The sequence below is a fragment of the Schistocerca americana genome, chromosome 1 (genome assembly GCF_021461395.2).
Source record: "Schistocerca americana isolate TAMUIC-IGC-003095 chromosome 1, iqSchAmer2.1, whole genome shotgun sequence".
NCBI classification, from domain to species: domain Eukaryota; kingdom Metazoa; phylum Arthropoda; class Insecta; order Orthoptera; family Acrididae; genus Schistocerca; species Schistocerca americana.
Window position 1 is genome coordinate 935,391,934 of NC_060119.1, and position 24,589 is coordinate 935,416,522.

The window sequence follows — 24,589 nt, forward strand, 5'->3', positions numbered from 1 at the left end:
CCTTGCCGTTGGTGAGGAGGCTTGCGTGCCTCAGCGATACAGATAGCCATACCGTAGGTGCAACCACAACGGAGGGGTATCTGTTGAGAGGCCAGACCAACGTGTGGTTCCTGAAGAGGGGCAGCAGCCTTTTCAGTAGTTGCAGGGGCAACAGTCTGGATGATTGACTGATCTGGCCTTGTAACACTAGCCAAAATGGCCTTGCTGTGCTGGTACTGCGAACGGTTGAAAGGAAGGGGAAACTACAGCCCGAGGGCATGCAGCTCTTTTTTTTTTTTTTTTTTTTTTTTTTTTTTTTTTTTTTTTTTGTTATCAGTCTACTGACTAGTTTGATGCGGCCCGCCACGAATTCCTTTCCTGTGCTAACCTCTTCATCTCAGAGTAGCACTTGCAACCTACGTCCTCAACTATTTGCTTGACGTATTCCAATCTCTATCTTCCTCTACAGTTTTTGCCCTCTACAGCTCCCTCTAGTACCATGGAAGTCATTCCCTCATGTCTTAGCAGATGTCCTATCATCCTGTCCCTTCTCCTTATCAGTGTTTTCCACATATTCCTTTCCTCTCTGATTCTGCGTAGAACCTCCTCATTCCTTACCTTATCAGTCCACCTAATTTTCAACATTCGTCTATAGCACCACATCTCAAACGCTTCGATTCTCTTCTGTTCCGGTTTTCCCACAGTCCATGTTTCACTACCATACAATGCTGTACTCCAGACGTACATCCTCAGAAATTTCTTCCTCAAATTAAGGCCGGTATTTGATATTAGTAGACTTCTCTTGGCCAGAAATGCCTTTTTTGCCATAGCGAGTCTGCTTTTGATATCCTCCTTGCTCCGTCCGTCATTTGTTATTTTACTGCCTAGGTAGCAGAATTCCTTAACTTCATTGACTTCATGACCATCAATCCTGATGTTAAGTTTCGCTATTCCGGAATCTTTTGCCAATGGAGAGATCATCATGACACTTCTTCAAATACAGGCCACATGTCCTGTGGATACACGTTACGTGTCTTTAATGCAGTGGTTTCCATTGCCTTTTGCATCCTCATGTCGTTGATCATTGCTGATTCTTCCGCCTTTAGGGGCAATTTCTCAGCCCTAGGACAAGAGAGTGCCCTGCACCTCTATCCGCTCCTCCACCCTCTTTGACAAGGCCGTTGGCAGAATGAAGCTGACTTCTTATGCCGGAAGTCTTCGGCCGCCAATGCTGATTATTTATCAAAATTTAGGCAGTGGCTGGGATCGAACCCGTGACTGAAGACGTTTTTTGATTATGAATCAAAGACGCTACCCCTAGACCCTTTTTTTTTTATTTTTTTTTTCGTTTTTTTTTTAGTTTTTTTTTTACGCCTTAACCACTTTTTTGTTTTTTTTTTTTGTTTTTTTTTATTTTTATTTTTTTTTTATTTTATAAACAGCTGAGCTATTTTTTTTTCTTTTTTTTCCCTTTTTTTTTCTACCCCTTTTTTTAAAATAAAATGGAACTAAAAAAACAAGTGCCACCGCCACTTTTCATCCTATAACAAAAAAAAAAAAAAAAAAAAAAATCTGGGCCACTTCAGGCGTTGGCTCCTGACTAAACCTACCCCAGAGAGCTGCCTATATACCAGGGGAAATATGGGAAATCAAGGTTAGGGCTATCCTTACAAACAAAACAAAATCTTCCTTTTTCTGAATTTTATTTTAATTTTTTTTTGTTTTATATTTATTTATTTATTTTATTTTATTTTATTTATTTATTTTTTGTGTAATTGATCAGAGGCCTTCTGCGCCCCGCTGGTAATATGTTGAGTCACGTCTTCTCGAAATTGATGTGTTCCGTTCAATTGTTCAGAAATGTTCATTGGTTCAAGCAGGAAACCTTCTCCTCTCTTGGCTTAACACATTCCAGCTGCGAGGCGGCTCGTGGAAAGCACTCCCAAGGAAGTTCGAGAAAAATTGTCTGTATTTTGGGTGACGGACAACGACATAATGACGGTCATTGAGGTATGTCCAAAAATCGAGTACAGAGTTTACAGTTTGTCCAAATAAGTAGTGAATGGCATGTCCGCGAATCCAATTCACAGCATTGGTCTTTGTCCGAGGAAAATAGTCACGTTCCGGAAATAATAATGAAAGGGGAGTAATCCGATCCGGAATGTCCCGCGTTAGAAAAGCCACAATACGTCGAACCAAGTGCCAAACCTCCGCCGCCGGTCCGCAAACAAACCGATGTTCATCATTGTCTGGCACTCCACACGTGGAGCATAGAGGTGATTGGGCGAGGTGGATACGATGAAGGCGAAATTGGTTGATTTGCTTACCATTGACAGTTATGTACCAGACAGATTGAACATTCGTGTCAAGGTAACAGGCGAACACCGTACGCCATACATGACGCCAGTCAACCTGTGGGAACTTTAGTTCAATCGGGTTAGGAGGACGACCTAATTGGAGGACATTGTATACTGCCTTTGTCTTGAGTAAAAGCTGTCTTGGTAAGGTGAGGCGTAGATAACTGAGTTCCAGAAAGAAGTACCGTATATAATGGAACTGGGCCGGAACATCCGCGATCATCACTGGGGCTGACAGTGAGACCGGCGAGTATGCCGACAGGAGGAGACCAGTGAGGCTCGTTGGGCAACGTGTCCATACCGTCATCTGGGAGCTGACAAATAGGGCGCGAGCTCTATCCGGCACGTGAAACAGACCTATCCCACCTCGTTCACGGGGAAGAGTAAGGGTCGCATAGTTAACTTTGAACAACATCCCAGAGCTGACGAAAGATGCCATCGCTGCCAACATGCGACGTGCCACAGTACGCGGGAAAGGCAGAACTTGCGCTATATGGGGAACTCGGGATGCGATATATGTATTGACATATCGAGCTCGTTGGAGAATATCTAGGGATCGAAGGCGATGGTCCATAAGACCTGCTCTGATCATTAAAAGGAGGCGTCGGCAGTTGATGGTGGCTGAACGCCGGAGATCAGATGAAAAATCTATTCCCAAACAACGAATGGTATCAACGGTGGTGAGAGGTGTAACGCACTCCACGGGAAGTCCCGTGCCAATGAACATAACTTGTGACTTACGTACGTTTAAAGAGCTACCCGACGCCTCACCATAAGTCGCTACCCACGTCAAAACAGCTCGAACTTCGTCGGCATTACGTAAACAGATGACGACATCGTCAGCATAGGCCGTGCAACAGAATCGGTAGCGATCTATGGACAACCCTACCAAACGTTGTCTTAGTCCACATAGCAAGGATTCCAAGGAAAAGGCGTACAAGATTGCTGATAGAGGGCAACCTTGACGTACGGATCGACCTATTATTATCGGTGGAGTGAGTCTGCCATTGTACATAATCCTGGATGATGCACCCCGCAGAAGGCGCGTCACTACCGTGATAACGGCGACCGGGAAACCCATATGGTGGAGAACGGCCGTAAGGAACGAATGGTCAACCCTATCGAAAGCTTGACTGAAGTCCAAAGACGCAAGTGCCCCAGAGAGGCGTTGTGCCTGGGTAACAGCGATCATATCCCTGTAGCGGCATAAAGCCGTGCGAATATTGTTGTCGCCTCCCAAAGATGCTTGGTCTGGCGACACAACATATCGGGCAACGTTTTTAAGTCGTGCTGCCAAAAGGCGAGTGAAGATTTTCATATCACTGTTAAGGAGGGTGAGGGGCCGATAATCACTGATATTGTTGCCACCGTGCGGTTTATGTACAGGAATAATAATTCCTTCCATGAAAGCGTCCGGCACAGGTACTTCCGGAGACATCAGTTCCCGACAGATGGAGGTGAAGGTGGACTCTAACAAATCACGGAAGGTGCGATAAAATTCGAGGGGAAGACCGTCGGGGCCCGGGGAGCGATTGATGGTTCCTGCCCGGATCGCATCGCGGACTTCCTCATCAGTCACCTCCGACATTAATTCAATCGCCGCATCTCCTGGGATACCACCGAAGTTGAGCTGTGAGACTTCCTCGATCAACTCTGGGGAATGTGGAACCGCGGCGTAGAGCTGCCGGTAGTGGGCGTGAAGCACATTCCCTATGGCAGATTGGGTTACGTAGCGACGCCCGTCTTGATCCGTTAGGACGTGAATCAATTTTCGGCGTCGATTTTGTCGTTCTTGGACGATATGGTACATCGACGGATGTTCATGAGGCATGCGATCAGCAGTACGAGATCGTACTATCGCCCCTTCCAAATGCCGTCGCATGAGATTGGAGATTTGGGCCTTAGCTTGGTTCATCCTTGTATGGCGCTCAGGGGAGGCTGGCATCGTGGAGCATTCTCGTAGGATCCTGGAGTAAAAGTCCATAGTGCTCTTCCTCCAGGCGACAACATCTTTGCCATACCGGATTAAAGTTTTTCGAAGAGCAGGTTTTGCACACTGGATCCACCAGGATATGGTAGACGGATACGTGGGTCGGCGTCTATTACATGTGATCCAAGTGTCTTCTATTAGAAGTCGACAGTCAGGTGAATTAAGAAGTGCCGTGTTCAGTTTCCATAAACCACGTCCGTGCCATACTGCCTGTCTTGTGAGAACAACATCACAGAAGTAAGCCTCATGGTCTGAGAAAGCAACAGGCCAGATTTCAGCCTGTCGAGTGTGTTGAATTAGGGATCGCGAGATGTAGATGCGATCCAGTCGGCTAGAGGAGTGCGCAGTGTGGTACGTAAAACCCAAAAGATCACCGTGAACATGTCTCCACGTGTCGACAAATTGTAGCCGCGTGACGACTGTTTCCAGAGCGGCGCATGGTGAGTGACGCGGCAATTGATCCTGAGGTCGCTGGGTGCAGTTGAAGTCTCCACCCATGATCCAGTCATCGTGTGGTCCCATAAAAAGGGGTGTGACTTCATTCGCGAAGAAGGCATTACGTTCACGACGGTAGCTGGAGCCCGACGGCGCATAAATATTGATGATGCGTACACCAAAGAGAGTAAGGGCCATACCTCTGCCGCTGGGGAGGTATAGGACATCTTCGGCAGAAAGACCTTCGCGTAAGATGATGGCAACACCACTACCGGTGTCCGAAGCGGGAGAAAGATGCACCGTGAAGCCATGTGGTGGTGAAAAATCGGCGACATGCACTTCCTGAAAAAGCGCAATATCTATGTCCGCATCATAAACCATATCGCGGAGCAGCGCTAGTTTGTGGGGCGCACGAATGGTCGCGAGGTTAATCGTTGCGACACGATAATGCTGGTGTTGGAGTCCCACAGGCACAGGCGGGGCTTCTTCTTCAGGAGCGAGAGGTCGTCGATCTAGCCGGTCCGCTGAAGAGGCTGCTATTGTGGAGAGTTTGCGGGCGCGGGCGCAACCGATGGAGGTGCCCCATCATCAGCAGCGTCCACCCCAGTCCCTTCGATCTCCACGTCGTCTGCCCAGGAGACTGATGCTGCGGTAGGGCATCGGCTGTGCACGTCATCCACGTGGAGAGGAGACGTAGTTTTCGTCTCATCGGATAGGCTCTCTTCAACGTCGACCTGTGGGGGCGACGGCGTCAGTAATGAGGGGTGTTCGTTGCCAGTGGTCGCCTGTGGCGGGTCTGTCGCATCAGCCTTTCGGTCATCAAAGATCGGTTTGTCGTCCATCTTCGGGTCTGCATCCCCGGTATCCATCCGTAGAATGGATTCATCAGGGGGTGTACGGCTACGTTTCTTTCTCTTTCGTGTCGACCCTTGTTTTCGAACAAGTCGTTCAGAGTCCGATGGCGGGTGGCTTTCGTCTGACTCCGGACCAGTCTGAAGGAAAGCAGAAGTAGGTACCACACCCGGATCAACGTCCATCTCAGTAGCATTTTCAGTCACAGTGCTGCGATGATTCGGCAGGTTAGGATCTGGCGTCTGGGGCACCTCAGAAGGAATCTCAGGAGCGGGTGTATCTACCTGATCAGACGACGTCAACGGAGCAGGAAGACTCTGTGTAGACGTGCTACCTTCCTGGGCAACCTTGGCGTATGTGACAGGGATCTGAGTCATCACCGCTGGGGACGCTTCCTCGCCGACCGGCGTCTGGATCAGGCGGCGTCGCATGCAGGCGGATCTGACGTGGCCTTCTTGTCCACAACCCGCACATGTTCGGGGTTGGCCGTCGTACATGACAATGGCTCGCACCCCGCCAATGGTCAGGTATGATGGAATATGTTTTTTCAGTTCAATTTTGACCTGACGCACACCATTAAGGACATGGTAGGTCGTGAAGGTTTGCCATTTTTCCTCTACGTAACCGATGACGTTACCGTATGGTTGTAACGCAGAGACAACTTCGTCCTTCGGCACTTCAAAAGGTAGTTCAAACACCCTAATCGTGCGTTGACCGTACTCTGCGAGTTCAAGTGTTACAGCTCCGACGTGACCATCAGAGTATTTGAACTTAAGTCCATTGGCATGGCGGCGAATAACATCTTCACACACCTCGGTGTTTGTCATTTTAATATGAACGACACTACTCGTGATCGAAAAATGGATTCCGATAACGTGGTTAGGATCTAAACGAACTTCTTCACGTATGAACGTTTCAACTTCATGTGCACGAGGTCGCGCATGTTCAGCTGGGAAGGAAACTTTAAGGGTCGCACGGCGGTAAGCGCTCGACATGTTGTTCACAGTGGACGGACGCAAGCCTGAAAGCTACGACGCGGAAGTAAACAACGCCTGCAGCGGAGCACTGGCCGGCGCGCGGGGCCGTCCGCACGCTGCCACGGCTGAGAGCCGACAAGACCCTGGAACACGTGAGGCAAGACCCTACGACTTATCTTGGAAGCTAGATTAAGGAAGGGCAAACCTACGTTTCTAGCATTTGTAGACTTAGAGAAAGCTTTTGACTTTGTTGACTGGCATTCTCTCTTTCAGATTCTAAAGGTGGCAGGGGTAAAACACAGACAGCGAAAGGCTATTTACGATTTGTACAGAAACCAAATGGCAGTTATAAGAGTTAAGGGGCATGAAAGGGAAGCAGTGGTTGGGAAGGGAGTGAACCAGGGTTGTAGCCTCTCCCCGATGTTATTCAATCTGTATATTGAGCAAGCAGTGAAGGAAACAAAAGAAAAATTTGGAGTAGGTATTAAAATCCATGGAGAAAGAAATGAAAACCTTGAGGTTCGCCGATGACATTGTAACTCTGTCAGAGACAGCAAAGGACTTGGAAGAGCAGTTGAACGGAATGGACAGTGTCTTGAAAGGAGGATATAAGATGAACATCAACAAAAGCAAAATGAGGATAATGGAATGTAGTCAAATTAAATCAGGTGATGCTGAGGGAATTAGATTAGGAAATGAGACACTTAAAGTAGTATAGGAGTTTTGCTATTTGGGGAGCAAAATAACTGATGATGGTCGAAGTAGAGAGGATATAAAATGTAAACTGGCAGTGGCAAGGAAAGCGTTTCTGAAGAAGAGAAATTTGTTAACATCGAGTATAGATTTAAGTGTCAGGAAGTCATTTCTGAAAGTATTTGTATGGAGTGTAGCCATGTATGGAAGTGAAATATGGACGATAAATAGTTTGGACAAGAAGAGAATCGAAGCTTTCGAAATGTGGTGCTACAGAAGAATGCTGAAAATTAAATGGGTAGATCACATAACTAATGAGGAGGTATTGAATAGAATTGGCGAGAAGAGGAGTTCGTGGCACAACTTGACTAGAAGAAGGGATGGGTTTTTTAGGACACGTTCTGAGGCATCAAGGGATCACCAATTTAGCATTGGAGGGCAGCGTGGGGGGTAAAAATCGTAGAGGGAGACCAAGAGATGAATACACCAAGCAGATTCAGAAGGATGTAGGTTGCAGTAGGTACTGGGAGATGAAGAAGCTTGCACAGGATAGAGTAGCATGGAGAGCTGCATCAAACCAGTCTCTGGACTGAAGACCACAACAACAACAATGGCCCTCTCGTTTGGTTCGGTGTGGTTTATTTACACCTAGAATTTGTTGTTTTGTAAATATTGGTCGGTTTAGCTTCGGATTTAGTGATTGTGTTACTGAAGAATCACCAGGACACGTCCGCGGGAAAGTGAGTTCATAATAGACTGTTTTTCTTTGTTTCAAGTATGGTTGTATTGTTGTTACTGTGAATGATTATAACATAAAAAAAAAAAACAGTTTCGGTCAATATTTTAACAAAATACCTGTTATTTTTAAGTAATTAAGAGTTTTAAAAAAATCATTAAATTTCAAAAGGTCGGCTCTGCATATGTATATACATGAGCGTTAGCTGTAATTACTAGTGACTTCGTTAGCTGAAATTACTAGTGACTTGGTGCACTTTTTTCCGTAAATGGTGTACAGTACTTACTAATTATCGAAACACTTTTAAAACTTTTCAGTAACAATGTAAATTTCATGCATTTACGGCTTACGCCCACATCATTCGACAACGAAGTCAGCCTGCATCTCTCTTGAGTGGAATTACGTGGAATAAAGCGCTGGAGGTGCTTGAGTTGTAGTAGCTAAGTTGGTTTGCCGGCACGGAACCTTAGCGTGTTCGGTCAGAGGGCTCTGTAATTTAAAAATAAATAAATAAATAATAAAAAAATAAAAAAATCTGAGTGAATAGATCATCGACGAACTTCAACTGGTATCTTGGGACGTCCACCCAGAACAAATGCAACGAACAGTAACGAACTAAATTAGATCTTTTTAAGAAAATAAATAAATAAATAAAAATAAAAAACTGCTAAAGCAACGAACTGCCATGTCGAAGGTCGTTGGTTCGCATACCACTCGGTATGAAAATATTTTTTTCCTCTTCGTATATGTAACACATTCTGAGACTTCGTTAATTGTCAAAGTTAAGCATTTTTCTGAAATATTCGTTGTAATTTGCAAGCATGCTTTCTCATTTAACGAGTACCTTCGATTTCGTGACTTCCATATGTTTAAGAAATAAAAGACGAAATTGCTGTGCGTGAAACAAATGACAGTGACATTTATACTTTTTCTTATCACAAATAATTCATCAATATCTTCTGAATACGTAGCGATTTCCGAGAGTGTGGTCAGACAAGAATCTAAGAGCACAACTTAAATTGCTGCGAATGGGACTAGCAGCAAACACGTCTTTATACTCTAGCTTCTCACAAGTATATATTTGCGATCGAATCCTTAACAACAGTAGACAGAGATGAAAGATTCCCGCCACAATATTTTCAGACTATACCACCATAAATGAAACATTTTGTTTCATCAGATGCAAGCTATAAACTACGACGAACTTCTGCACTCGCCACATGCTCTCGAAAAGGCGGTTTTTTTTAATTTTGTTTTTATGAACCAAATCGTTGTTGTATCACATAGTGCAGTAAGCTACTTCGTCATTTGGATCTCTAGGAGCGAGTTACAACCACATTCTATGCATCTTCTTATTTTTTGACACACTCTTAAAAAAATTTTCGGGTTCGTGATGATACGTTACATCTATGCAACTATTTGAAAGCAGTTTGTTTATTGCCATACGCGTTTCGCTTCTTTTATTTCCGAAGCATCTTCACGAATAAAAGAAGAGAAACGTGTATGGCAATAAACAAATTGCCTTCAGTTAGTTGCATAGATGGAACGTACTTCCATGAATTTTGAGGCAACTAAGGAACGATGGAAAACAGAAAAAAAATGGAGAATTTTTCGGCTATTTCTATGTATTTATTTGTACAATGTGGTACTACACTCCATTCCTAATTCATATCCCGAAACGTAAAATCCAAAACAAGTCGTCGATGTGATTGAGAATGAAATGACATATTGTGACATTTATGACAATTTACAGAACACAGTCAATATTCCATCGTTATCATGCATTCCTGGAAGCACGTTATCAGCGAAATTTGAACAGTATTACGTACTCTAATCACACTTTTCTGTACGACAGCTTGTGTTGGTACTGTGAAGAATAGCTTGCCTGTGTCGGCTGCTGGCCGTTTCTATTTCATGCCGCTGTGGCGCTGTAGTGCGCATGCGCAGATCTGAGGCAGATTGCTTTTGATTGGTTGGCGCGAGGAGAACTAACAACTGCGTTTCGGTTCGCTAGGACCTTTCGGCATCGCTTCCGAAATGCTTACAGAATAATGATGGAGCTCTCGTTCAAAAACACACCATTTGGTGTGCTCGCGTATCAAACCGATCGGCAAAATTGCGGAAAATTACAGAATAGGACCCCAGGAGAGGTGCTCCAGGTGATGTCGTGCTGTTAGCAGATGCAATCGCGTCGATTGTCTGCTGCCATAGCCTATTAACGTCAAATTTCGCCGCACTGTCCTAACGAATACGTTCGTTGTACATTCCACATTAATTTCTGCTGTTAGTTCACCCAGTGTTCCTTGTCTGTTAGCACCAACAACTCTACGCAAGAGCTACTGCGCTCAATCGTTAAGTGATTAGATTAGATTAGATTAGTTTTTCGTTCCATAGATCCATGCTGAGGAGATCCTCGTGGATGTGGAACATGTCAACTCTTTTTTTCTTTTTTTTTACCTGAAATAACAATACTAATGGTATGAATATATACAATACATCATTTGTTTCTATTAAAAAATTCGTCTACGGAGTAGAAGGAGTTAGCCACTAGCAAGTCTTTCAGGCTCCTTTTAAATTGATCTTTATTTGTAACTAAATTTTTTATGTTTGCTGGCAAATTATTGAAGATGAGTGTTCCTGAGTAGTGGACCCCTTTTTGAACTAAAGTAAGTGCTTTTAAGTCTTTGTGCAGATCATTTTTGTTCCTGGTATTGTATGTATGAACTGAGCTGTTTGTTGGAAAAAGAGATATATTATTTAGGACAAATTTCATTAAGGAGTAAATATACTGAGAGGCAGTAGTTAGTATACCCAGTTCTTTGAAGAGGTTTCTACATAATGTCCATGAATTTACCCCACAAATAATACGTATTACACGCTTTTGGACTCTGAAATCTTTTGTTTGACTTGAAGAGTTACCCCAAAATATTATACCGTATGACATTATGGAATGAAAGTAGGCAAAGTATGCAAGCTTTTTCATTTTTATGTCGCCTATGTCTGCTAACACTCGAATTGCAAATACAGATTTGTTAAGGCGTTTCTGCAGTTCTGTGGTGTGCTCCTCCCAACTGAATTTATTATCAAGTTGTAATCCCAGGAATTTAAGACTGTCAACTTCTTCTATCTGCTCTTCTTCATACTTTATGCATATGCTGGGTGGAAACCTCTTACAGGTTCTGAATTGCATGTAATGAGTCATTTCAAAGTTTAATGTCAATGAGTTGGCTTTAAACCATTTATTAATATCCATGAAAATATCATTAGGAGATCTTTCTAGAACTACACTCGACATACTATTTATTGCAATACTTGTGTCATCTGCAAACAAAACGAACTCTGCTTCTGGCAGTGTAACTGATGAGAGATCATTAATGTACACAAGAAAAAGCAATGGCCCTAAGATGGATCCTTGTGGGACACCACATGTAATTTCTTCCCATTCTGATGATGATTGATGACTTAATTCACTAGTCACTTGTACTGACACCCTTTGTTTCCTGTTAGCTAGGTATGACTTGAACCATTTTGCAGCACTGCCCGTGACACCATAGAATTCTAATTTATTCAAAAGGATGTTGTGATTCACACAATCAAATGCCTTTGACAAATCGCAGAAAATACCTGCTGCTTGTAATTTGTTGTTTAATGAATTAAGTACATTTTCACTGTAGGTGTAAATAGCCTTCTCGATATCAGAACCCTTCAGAAATCCAAACTGTGTCCTTGATAATATGTTGTTTGTGGTCAGATGGTTGAGAAGCTGCCTGTACATTACTTTTTCTAAAATTGTTGAGAATGCTGGCAAAAGTGAAATCGGTCTGTAGTTTGATGGTATCTCTTTATCCCCTTTGTTGAATAGAGGCTTAACATCTGCATATTTTAGCCAGTCAGGAAATGTCCCAGTTATAATTGACTGGTTACACAAGTAACTTAGAATTGTACTAAACTCACAAGAACATGCCTTAATTAACTTTGTTGATATTTCATCGTAACCACTAGGATGCTTTGTTTTCAAAGATTTTATTATGGAAGTTATTTCTTTTGGTGAAGTGAGTGACATATTCATGTAGGTGAAGCTATTTGTAAAGGCTAGTTTCAGATATTCAAGGGCATTATTTATTGATCCTGACAATCCTATTCTATCAGTAACGGATATAAAGTACTTGTTAAATAGATTTGCCACACTATGCCCATCGGTTACTAATGTGTCATCTACCCTTAATGCTATTTGCTCCTGTTCCTTTCTGGTTCTACCAGTCTCCTCTTTCACTATATCCCGTATTGTTTTTATTTTTTTCCCTGACATTGCTATCTTCTTCTCGTAGTGCATTTGCTTAGATGTCTGAATTACTTTTTTAAATATTTTACAGTATTCCTTGTATTTAGCTAAATCATCAGTATTGGAGCTATTCTTGGTTGACAGATACATTTTCCTTTTTGTCTTACAGGAAATCTTTATTCCTTGTGCAATCCATGATTTTTTATTATAGACTTCTGTTTAATTTGAGTAACTTTTAGAGGAAAACAGTTTTCAAACATGCTACTGACATTGTTCATGAATGTATTATATTTTTCATTCATGTCATGGGCACTATAAACATCTTTCCAGTTCATATCTTTGAGCAGTTTTCTAAAACACTCAATTTTTGGTTGACTGACTACTCTCCTGTACTCAGACTTAGCAGTCTTGATAATCTGCTCAGAATTTACATCTTAAACAAGGAGCTGCATGTCATGATCTGATAGTCCATTTATTGCAGGTTTTATGATATGATTTTGTTCCTTTGATTTGTCTATAAAAATGTTATCAATGGCTGTCCTTGAGGATTTTGTGATCCTAGTTGGAAAGTTTACAGTGTGAGTTAGATTGAAAGACAACATTACTAACTGCAGTAAATGTTTACTGGAAGACTGCATTAGAAAATCTGTATTAAAGTCACCAGCAATCAAAATTTCTTTGTTTCTTCCTGTTAAATAACCCAAAAGAGCTTCTAGATGATTTATGAATAGATTATAATTTCCTGCAGGTGCTTGGTAAATAGTTACTATTACATAGGATCTGTTATGGAACTCTACTTCTGTTGCACATGCTTCCAGATGCTGGTCCAAACAGAATTTATTAATGTCAATGTTCTTGAATTTATGGCAGTTTTTAATAAATGTGGCAATTCCTCCTCCATCCATGTCTACTCTGCTGAAGTAGGAAGCTAGCTTAAATCCTGAAATGTCTCACATATCTATGCCAGTGGTCACTTGATGTTCAGAGAGGCAGATTATTCAATTTGGTTAGATGAATTCATTTCATCAATACAAATGAGTAGTTCATCAATTTTATTTCTGAGTCCCGGAATGTTCTGGTGTAGTAAAGGTAACTGATACTGCATACTAATGGAATTATAACTGCTTTGGCGAAGATGAACTGGCAGTTTCTGATTACTTTCTGTTAAACATTGTTTCAACAGAATCTGTATGCTAAAATCTGACTCCTGTTCATCTGTTTTCGCAAACTGAGTGTGTCTGCCAATCTCTCTTATAACTCGCCGACAGCCACCGTGTTGTCTGTGCTGAGAGGTAAAGCCTGAAATTTGGTGTTTTCGGCACACTCTTGACACTGTGGATCTCTGAATACTGAATTCCCTAAGGACTTTCTGAAATGGAATGCACCTTACCTCTAGCTCCGACTACCATTCCGAGTTCAAAGTCTTAATTCCCATTTTGCAACCATAATCACGTCGGAAACCTTTTCACAACAGTCATCTGAGCACAAATGACAGCTCTACCAAAGCACTGCCCATTTATACCTTAGTGTACACAGAACTATCACCATATATATGTGTGCATATTTCTATCATATGACTGATCACCTCAGTGTATGTTGTAAAAATTTTAAAGCATAAGGTTTGTTATAATTCCAATGGTTATGCAATAAGACAGTTCATAAAACTGTAAAAGCATGATTGGTAAATATTAACTTCTGTTCATCCTCTTGCAGATTCGATGATGACAGCATAGCTCTGTCGAAACCAGTCATCCAATACAATGATTTTTTAACGATCTGGCCCGTGAAGTTTTCTTTGGTTATCTTAAAAATGTTCCTTTTCAATGGACTGGAGAATGCGAACAATGTTGAGACATGCATTGTTTAGTCACCCACGTCTTATTCATTTCGATCTGTAGAAACTGATAGTGCTTTCAGTTGATAGTCATCACATGGGACAGTGGCAATTTTATTTCACAAGGTTGGAACCACTGATCGCTCCATATCCATCGCATCTAAGCGACTGAACAGGGCCCAAGTTAACTACAGTTAGTTGGAAATGCAAGCCTTAACGATCATTTTGGTGACATGGACTTCCATCAATAAATGCATCGTAGAACAATTTTTCTCATCCCTGATCATAAACTTTTGACTGATCATTTTTATCCGAGGAAAGATGTGCCTGATCATACTGCACAGAAGTTGCAACGTTGCTCATTACTTCTTTCCTATTACCACTATGAAATTCTTTATCGCTCTATGCTGCAGCATGCAAACGCAGACACGTTGTCTCTCTTACCAAGGAGAAGTGACCCAGAATTTGCAGCAGCTAAAGATTTTTCTCTTCAAATTGACGCGAAAACATTACAAGCTTTTCCCTTTCATTGTCGGCAGATCACACAAGCTACTAAACATGACCAAGAACTACAGTTGCACACGTACTGTACTCGGATGGCTTGGCCTCATAATCCGAAGTCCATTTCAGAAGCAGCTGTGCGAAAATACTATGCTCAATGCAACAGTCGTGTAATTTTATTGCATACTTCTAATGAACAAATGCGAGTCATGATTCCCAAATCTTTGCAGCAAAATATTTTGAATCTGATACACAGAGGACATTGGAGAATCGTTAAAATAAGCAGCTAGCGCGCCAGAATCGTACATGCCTTGGTCTTGATAAGAATATTGAGCAGATGACTGTACACTGCCACGCATCTGCGGACAATCAGGCAGTAGCGTGCCACGAGCTTTTCAACTGGTCTTCACTTGACGTTTATTGGTAATGTATTCACACTGACTTTGCTGGTATTATCTTTCTCTAACACACAATAGCTAATTATTGTCGATTCTTGTATTAGATATCCATTTTTCAATCCGGTGAATTCAACAGTTAGCACTCGCTTGCCAGAAACTCTCGTCCACAGTTTTCTTTGTTGGAATTTCAACAGGTTTGCCAACAAAAAGGGATTCACCATATCCAAATGTTCCGTTCTCTCCTCAGTCGAATGGTGAAGCCGAACGTTTCATTCACAGTTTCAAGGCTCGGATGTCCAACACTGAACACACTCTGCCTTTTGACGGCATCACCGCACTTTGTTGCACCTATTTCACCCTCAACAGCCTGCTTCAGACGCCAACTTTGCAACCAATCATGTCTATATACACTACTGGCCATTAAAATTGCTACACCAAGAAGAAACGCAGATGATAAACGGGTATTCATTGGACAAATATATTATACTGGAACTGACATATGATTAAATTTTCACGCAATTTGGGTGCATAGACCCTGAGAAATCAGTACCCAGAACAACCACCTCTGGCCGTAATAACAGCCTTGATACGCCTGGGCATTGAGTCAAACAGAGCCTGGATGGCGTGTACAGGTACAGCTGCTCATGCAGCTTCAACACGATACCACAGTTCATCAAGAGTAGTGACTGACGTATCGTGATGAACCAGTTGCTCGGTCACCATTGACTAGAAGTTTTCAATTGGTGAGAGATCTGGAGAATGTGCTGGCCAGGGCAGCAGTCGGTATCCTGAAAGGCCCGTACAGGACCTGCAACATGCGGTCGTGCATTATCCTGCTGAAAAGTAGGGTTTCGCAGGGATCGAATGAAGGGTAGAGCCACGGGTCGTAACACATCTGAAATATAACGTCCATTGTTCAAAGTGCCGTTAATGCGAACAAGAGGTGGCCGAGACGTGTAACCAATGGCACCCCATACAGTCACGCCGGGTGATACGCCAGTATGGCGACGACGAATACACGCTTCCAATGTGCGTTCACAGCGATATCGCCAAACACGGATGTGACCATCATGATGCTGTAAACACAACCTGGATTCATCCGAAAAAATGATGTTTTTCCATTCGTGCACCCAGGTTTGTCGTTGAGTACACCATCACAGGCGCTCCTGTCTGTGATGCAGCGTCAAGGGTAACCATAGCCATGGTCTCCGAGCTGATAGTCCATGCTGCTGCAAACGTCGTCGAACCGTTCGTGCAGATGGTTGTTGTCTTGTAAATGTCCCCATCTGTTGACCCAGGGATCGAAACGTGGCTGCACTATCCGTTACAGCCATGCGGATAAGATGCCTGTCATCTCGACTACTAGTGATAGGAGGCCGTTGGGATCCTGCAAGGCATTCAGTATTACCCTCCTGAACCCACCGATTCCATATTCTGCTAACAGTCATTGGATCTCGACCAATGCCAGCAGCAATGTCGCGATATGACTAACCACAATCGCGATAGGCTACAATCCGACCCTCATCAAAGTAGGAAACATGATGGTACGCATTTATCCTCCTTACACGAGGCATCACAACAACGTTTCATCGGGCAACGCCGGTCAACTACTGTTTGTGTATGAGAAATCGGTTGGAAACTTTCTTCATGTCAGCACGTTGTAGGTGTCGCCACTAGCGCCAACCTTGTGTGAATGCTCTTCTTCCTGTCGGTTAAATTTCGCGTCTGTAGTACGTCATCTTCGTGGTGTAGCAATTTTAATGGCCAGTAGTGTAGGTCTCACAACTGAGAATCTTCAGACGACTGACTGTGCTCATTGTACCAATCAAGGCAAATCAAACACATATCGACGGCACCAAACCCAGCTTCGTTCTCGTGGTTATTGTGATCATGTTTTAGAAACGCCACCCTCAACCGAGATTTACTTCTGGATGCCCACTGTCGGACCGAGGGACTGATGTCCTCGTTGTTTGGTCCCTTACCCCTCCACTCAACCAAGCAACCATCAAACCAAATTGCTGCTCCTGAGCAGCCCTTGCAAGTGCCTAACGTTTGGGGCGATGGAAATCGACCCCTGGCCACCAAGGCCACTTAATTCATCACCATTCACAGTGACGGACATCAGGCCTGCATCATTCTCACAGCCATTGCGTCCTCATCACTGCAATTGCTGCACCCATTTGTGTCGTTGGAAGGACATCCTATCGCCGCCGATTGTTTGGCAGATGTTCCCAGTAGTTCGCAAGACGAATGTTCGGAAATGGGTTGGTTGCTGCCGTCTCCAATCCAATCGCGCCCCATCCGCTCCGTCAGCTGCTGTACAATATAGATCTTCCATTGTATCCACACTGTGCGACAACAGTGAGTAATCTGGGGGCTGAGGAATGCCATATCGACGGCGTCTTTGTTGACAGCAGACGCCGCGCCTTGCACAGCCCACATCTCCGCAGAAGAACAGACGTTTAACTAGGCTACCAGCGCACCGCTGCGAGTTACGCAGTCTACAGGGCTCGGAGGGTGCCTCAGATGCCCCAGAGTATGCCATCTTCCTTCAGCTCACAACATGAATCTTTTTAAGGCACTGCACGCAGCTTAGTACTGGATGTGAGAACACTCGCAGTGAGAACAGAAGGACCTAGCACGACCTTGCTAGTACTGAAACAGCTAGCAAATGGCTAAATCCAAGACGAGTCAATTATCTGACGGAACAGAGACTTTCCTAAAGTGAATGCACTGGATAGAAGGCTTTGCATTATTTTATTAATATGTATACTGAATAAATATGCTAATTTTTTACTTATTTATTGATTGTTTGTAGTATCTATGCCACCTTGTGCAACTGCGGACAAACAATACTGCTTGACAATTGTTAAGGAACAGAGATAATTGTTGAATGTCAATAATCACAGGCAATGATGGACGACATGAAACACAGTACATAAGTAATACTGTCTTTTTTCTGGACAAATGCTGTAGTAGACCCTAGGGGTTGTCAGAAGGGCCGATAATTTCCTCGTTAAGCAACTAGTCTACTGCAGCTTTGGCGATTTGTGGTTTGTCTGGGGAGAGATGGCATGCTTTGTGAGAGATGGAGAGGGGAAGGGAGAGCTCAACTATTTCAATTCTGTGTACTATGACGGCCAAGGTCAGATTCAGGAGGGGGGTGTATGGCGGCACATGCCTCCTCCCCACCCCCCGACAGCTCAAGAGAAAAAGGAAAAGAGAAAGAGTGTCTTTATTTTAAAATAAGTTTCACAAAGCCTATAGGGCCATGCTTATCATCATCATCATTGTTTCCCCCCAACCCCCCCTGCCCCTCCCCCAGAAACAAAAAAAATCTGTGTCTACCACTTGTGTGTGGGGGGGGGGAGTGGTGGGAGGGGGGGGGAAGAGACTGGGTGGTACTGGGAAGGGGGGCAACATTGATTCCACTGTCACTTGTTTTACTGGCACTAACGTGTTCATGCGTAGTGGCTGCCAAAGGGGATGTTTGCTGATGGCAAGGGGCAACATCTGCGAAGACTTGAGCAGATAGATGCAATGCTGAATAACAACCACTGCTTCTTTGCAGTAATGATGTGCATCCGTGTCACCATTAGTGTTTGTAGAGTCCAAGGTGAGTAAAGTCTGGGTCAATAACTTGCTGAGGTTAGTATATTCATTGTCATTGCCATGTTTGGCAGAGAATTTCTTTACTCTGTTACTGTATGCCATACGTCTGCAGGGTATGTGTCCTGTGGTGATAAATGTTTCACAATGACAATGGGTGTAGCTTAATGGTACCTAAGTTGCAGTTTTGCCTCCTCTAATTGGTTTTGGCACTCGTGCAGTAACTTCTGAAGCGATGAACTTTCCCTTTTGTAGCCTAATGTGGTGTGTTCTTTCCTGGTGTCGATCTACAGTTTATTTATTGTCTGGAGTAGCATAGAGGTTGGAGCCTACTTACTGATGAAAAGTAGTGTTCTTGTGTTGAGCTGTATCTGGGATTGTGGTTGTCCAATAATGCCTGTGTTTATGACATTATTTGATCTGTAGAGTAATACCTTTTCCCATAAATTCAGGCACAAATGGGTGTGGCATAGAAAATCGGCCCCAATCAAGGAATCGTTCATGTCAGCATATAGGAATGTCCATGTGAAGTTTTGGCTGCTGTCAAGGTACATGTTGTGGGTGATGGTTCCGTAAGTTGCAATGATCAGTGCGTTTGCTGTCCTAGTGTAGCTGCAGTACTGGGAGGCATGGGGGGGGGTAAATTGGCATTTATAACCGTGCTTATTTTGTATCCTGAGTCTATCAAAAGGTGCTGCTCAGTGTGATGATAATGTACTTAGAGCCGGAAGTTGTTGCTGACATGTGAGTGAGGCAAACTTGTTTGTTTACTGGATGTGGTGTCTGCCACAGCCTCTGACACCTAGTGAAGGTCACATGAGGCGTTTCAGTGCTGGAAAGGTGCATGCAGTGGTGCAGAATGGGAGTGGGACCAGCACCACCAAATTATCTTTTGAGCACTGTCCTTATCCTGTGGTGCACGTAGCATCATGCCGTCTGTTATTGTCAGCTGTTTGTTATGTGGAGCTATCATCTGGAGTTGATGACACACTGTGGTGGCATCAGTCATCATTGGGTAAATCTGACAGCATGTGGTCATGGCCTGCTGGGTAGAGGGAATGATGGCTGCCGCTGCTCTAAGTGAGACATGTCACGTAACATGTGTGTGAGGTCAGTACTGCTCAGTAGTGGCCTGATGGATAGAAGGGCAAGACAAGTGCCTCTGCTCCATGCTTGTCATGTCAGGCTATCTTGTAAGGCCATTCAATAGCCATCTGCCACCTTGGAATGCAACATCATGGCTGCCCGCTATATGTAGTGCTGATGGCTGCTGGGTAGTGATGGTATGCATTATGCAAAGTGTGTAGGCGGACTGCCAACTGTGATTTATGTTCCAGAGGAAGCCCTTCATTACATGTTAACGCAGCTTGGATGCTGTGTGGCAATTTGCTTGACCATATGGCCCACACAAAAATGTCGGGCATTAATGACAGATCCACCATGGTTCATAAAAGGCACCAAACTATGATAGCAGTCATTCATCAACCTGTTCTGAGAGAGTAACTTGAAGCATTTCTTGTTGAGGACTCTTGAACAGTCTTTGAAACAAAGGTGTTTTGGTTGCATGACTTGTTGAAGTTAGGTGGAGATAGTATGTCACTGACTGTGGTAGTGTATTCACCTAAATGACACAATAAAGTTGAGTACTTTGATGTGTCATCAAACATGTTATGCCAGTGATACCAAATCAGGTATGGGGTTAATCCACTAATAATAGAAGCAGTTTTGGACGCATACATGGCACTATGGAAGTGTTGTATGGAAGGTGTCTGCATGGCACTGACTGATTAGATCCAAAGGTACTGGTGTGCAGAACTGCACTGATCATCTATGATGTGGTAGAGAGATCAGAAATGTACTACATGGTTCCTCTGGCTATCCAATAACAGATTCATTGCCTGAGAACCTGATGTGGTAGCATAAGTCCTGGTGGGGGATGAAAAAGTGTTATTGCATGTGAACACTGCAATTGAGTGAGTGATCCAGCTCTTGCCCTGTAGGAGGTAGGTTGATCAGGCCTGTTGCATGGTGTGGTGAATGATGCCACATTTGACGCCAGTGAAAGTTTTGAGTGCACATGTGGGGATTAGAAAAATTCATTTTCAATCACTTTTGGATTTGGTAGCTTTCAAATCATTAGTTGCACTGTGTAATCCATGATGAGCACTATTGAGCTCAATGATAGATCTTAAAAGTCTCCAGTGGTTACTGGTATCCATTATCCTCATGGCAGTTTGCATGTCCATTAAATATGTGGAGGATGTACTGGGTCTGGGATCACAAGTGAGGACAGCCAGGGGTGGGTGAGTAATGTACAGACATTTTGACTAACAATTCCACACTTTATTCACTACCATACCCTGAGTAGATTCAGAGCATATTACCATGGGACACATAAATCAACAAACAAGCAGAAACTGCCAGAATAAAGATCATGATTTCAAGTTACAGATAAAAGTTTGTGTGTGCTACAGTTGATGTGTTGGGTGATGTTGATCCTGATGATCAGTGGCACCACAAGGTGTTCACAGTATCTTATTTTAATATTTATGTTTGTCTTTTGCAAGTATGTTGAATGACAGTTACTGAAGGTTAACTGACAACATTATATTTTACTGAATTTCTTTGAAGTTGTGTAGACTATTTGTAGTCTTGGTTTCCAATGTCACCACAAAATATCTTGAGTATCATATATAAGACTATGTTTCTTTCTTCATCTCATATATTCATAAAAGCTGCCTGGTTAGTCTATTAACTGAGGAATGAGTATACAGCACTCATCACATTCTTTTCGAGACAGCTACAGCTCCTTCATGTGCATTCAGCATCTTTTTAGCAAAAGCTGCAGTGCAATATTTTGTGTCCACACACAGAGGTGTCATGTTATCCATCCCGCACAAGAAAGTTAAAAACAGATTCAAATATAATAAGCTGTGTCTTATCTGAAATATGTAATGTATCATTCACTCAAAGCATTTTTCCAATACTCTGAAATATGCTACTGATAAAATTTCTATAACAAAAGTGATATTGAGATATCAATAACTACTGACCTGTTTCACTTTTGACATCATTTTCTAAAACTTTTGAGAAGGTGGTGTGTTTTAGACTTGTGTCCCAACTGAGCTACTGTAATATCCTCTCTAAATCACAGTTTTTAATTAAGAAGAGTTTCTTTACTGAGAACATCATTTACAAGCTAACTCACTAAATTATTTAAACAAAATAGTGCCGGTTGGTATTTTCTGTGGCCTGTCTATGGCATTTGACTGTTTGAACCATAATACTCTCCTGAGGTTTTATGGAACTGATGGTACAGCCAACCAATGGATGTCATATCTAACCAAAAGAATGTGTCACAAAACTGGTGTCATGAAGACACTAGATTTTGTACAGATAACAATGGAGGATATGCCTTAGCACTCTCCAAATAGTAGTGTGACTTCAGTAGCACTGCCTTCATTATACAGATATAAACCCAATAAAGTCCCCATTTTGTCCTGAAATGACTGAGCAGCAGTAGCAGGTGTGCCTGGTTGCCCACTAAAGGGTTAATCGTCTAGACAACCCATGGCTTCGAACTTTGTGATCATTTTCTTCACAGTCACACTTGCCTTTGCCCATTCAAATACCCTTCTTATGGTGACAGGATCATAAAGCTGCTGATAGTAAAGTTTCACTAACAATGCCTTCTGTGGTAAAGTCGACATCTGAGGACTGAATTTGTTTCTGAATGCCTCTCTCACTACAGCTTATTTTATATGTGACTCTTGCAGTGTCACTGACATTTTGCTGTGTAGCACCATCTGATGGCCAGTTTATGCACTAGTTTTTAGCTTCAGTAAAATCCCTTGTCATTTCAGGCATGTGTGTTAAGTTTTACCTCTCTGCCTACATTATTCCATGAATTAGTGCGTTTTCAAATGTTAATGGACATTTGGGTCATCCTTTACTGTGACTTCTCCATTCAATCCAAATTACTATAAACTGCATGGTTCTCTGGAGTTTGTTTACTTTTAAATAGCACCACAACTCTCTGTTCTTTATTATTGTAAATTGAGTAGCCAAGTCTAAGGAAGAATTGTCCCTGGTGAAAAATGTGCCGTTTATGCCAAGTTAAGCAACTTTGAATATAGGATGGTAATTGGTACATGGGTTATAGCATGTAACATATTACACAAGAATTCAAATTCCAAAGGCTAAGAGTGGCTGGGGTGAGTACTCATTACTGGATGGTTGTTTTCAGATGTGTAAACTGCTGCACAAGACAACAAATTTTCAGAAGTTGACTGTGTCAGGCAGAGTTTTATTTTAAATGTGATTCAACAGATTTCTTGAGGCTGACACTGGCACAGCAACAGAGACTCACATAAGGGTTGCAGTTTATCATTTTACAGATGGGATTGCCATCTGTGTACATAATTTGATAATGACCAAGGGGACAAAATTAGCTAACAGAGAAATATCATGAAATGAAGTGTTTATTTCAAAAACAAAAACAGCCTATGCAAAACAGTTACTGCACTGAAGAAAGGACAACTGTGAATGTTTGATGAATGGACATCATTTCATCTCTGCAGAGTCATACAGTGTGATCAAATGTCTACTGTTGAGGCAGATTGTCTCCAATGTTGATGCAGAGTGCAGGAACCCATCTTCCAGGACTTTACAGAGGCACCTGCACAACACAGGCCAACAACCAACTATTGTCACAGGGCTACTCCATGACTTTTGGGAACTTACTGTGTACGACAACATATTTTTATGCACGTCACATTTTCTGTTTTGTCACTTTTCCTTTCCATTTTTAAGTTTCCTTTTTTCCTATCGTTTTGATCCTCTGGGGACCCCTGGTCCTCAGTGACCCTAAGGCATCACTTTAGTATCCACATCCTAGTTACACACCTGCTTTACATCCAGTTTCATAAACATAAGACATAGTCCGTAAATCATTAAGAATAGATTCAGGTAGGCTATTTTAGAAGTCTTAGACTAATAAAAGTAAGGATAAAAATGTAATGTGTATTCAGTGTTGAACACAGAAATGTAAAACCATTTGTATGTGTATCCAAATAAATGAAAATTAATTTAGCACATAAATAAAAAAGAAATACTAAATTTTTAAGTATTGTAATAAAGTGTGAGTACTGTACCAGTGTACGGCTATGTAGTTTGACTGCAAGATTGTGCAAAGCTCATCAACATCAAGGTGAAGGAAATTGCGTGAGCTGACAAGAGTCAGGAAGAAATTCATGATTCGAGGAACCATTAACTCAGTGATAGCCTGCATACCGAAGTGACGAGCTTTCAAGAACATGCGGAATGCTGATTCTTCTGAGAAGAGCTCTTCACAGTCAATGAAAGTCCAGCATTGTTCTTCTAGTTCTTCCGATGTTTAAAAAAAAAAAAAATTTGTTAGAAATGTGTCATAATATCAACAAATATGAAAGCACATTTATGAAAACTAACACAATCTTTGATAACTATTACTACATTTTGTTACATGTAAATCATGCACTATGCACATGATTCCTTACATTTCTCTAATGTTGAACTTTAAATGACAGGAAATTTAGCGATTTAGCAGTACTGACCCATTCAGATTTTTTAAGACTTTATTCATGTAATATGAATAGACATATCACTAAACACCTTACTACTTTAAATATTCAACAACTGAGCAAAATTTGAAATATGTAAACAAACTCACTTCTCAGGAACATTATTTATTATAAAAATTGATCAGAGCTAATGCCTGCTTCTTTGACATGGAGAAATGTCACAACTATCACAATTATAGAGCAGTGCCAAGACATTCTGTTTTATATATATATATATATAAAACAGCAAGCCTTGAAAGACTTTAATCATGTACTATGAAAACTGACATCACTGAACATTCTAAACTTTAAGCACTCAGAAATTTAAGGAAGAATGCATTCCAGT

General features: G+C 42.4%; 1 protein-coding gene across 1 annotated transcript in view; it reads right to left on the bottom strand.

Annotated features, from left to right (window-relative positions):
* The window catches only part of LOC124595244, a 175,129-nt gene that overhangs the window by 84,642 nt on the left and 65,898 nt on the right, over positions 1-24,589 (bottom strand). The window contains exon 8 of the mRNA XM_047133909.1: positions 23,797-24,028. Within this exon, the coding sequence (XP_046989865.1) occupies positions 23,797-24,028 (232 nt within the window). The remainder of the gene's footprint in view (positions 1-23,796; positions 24,029-24,589) is intronic.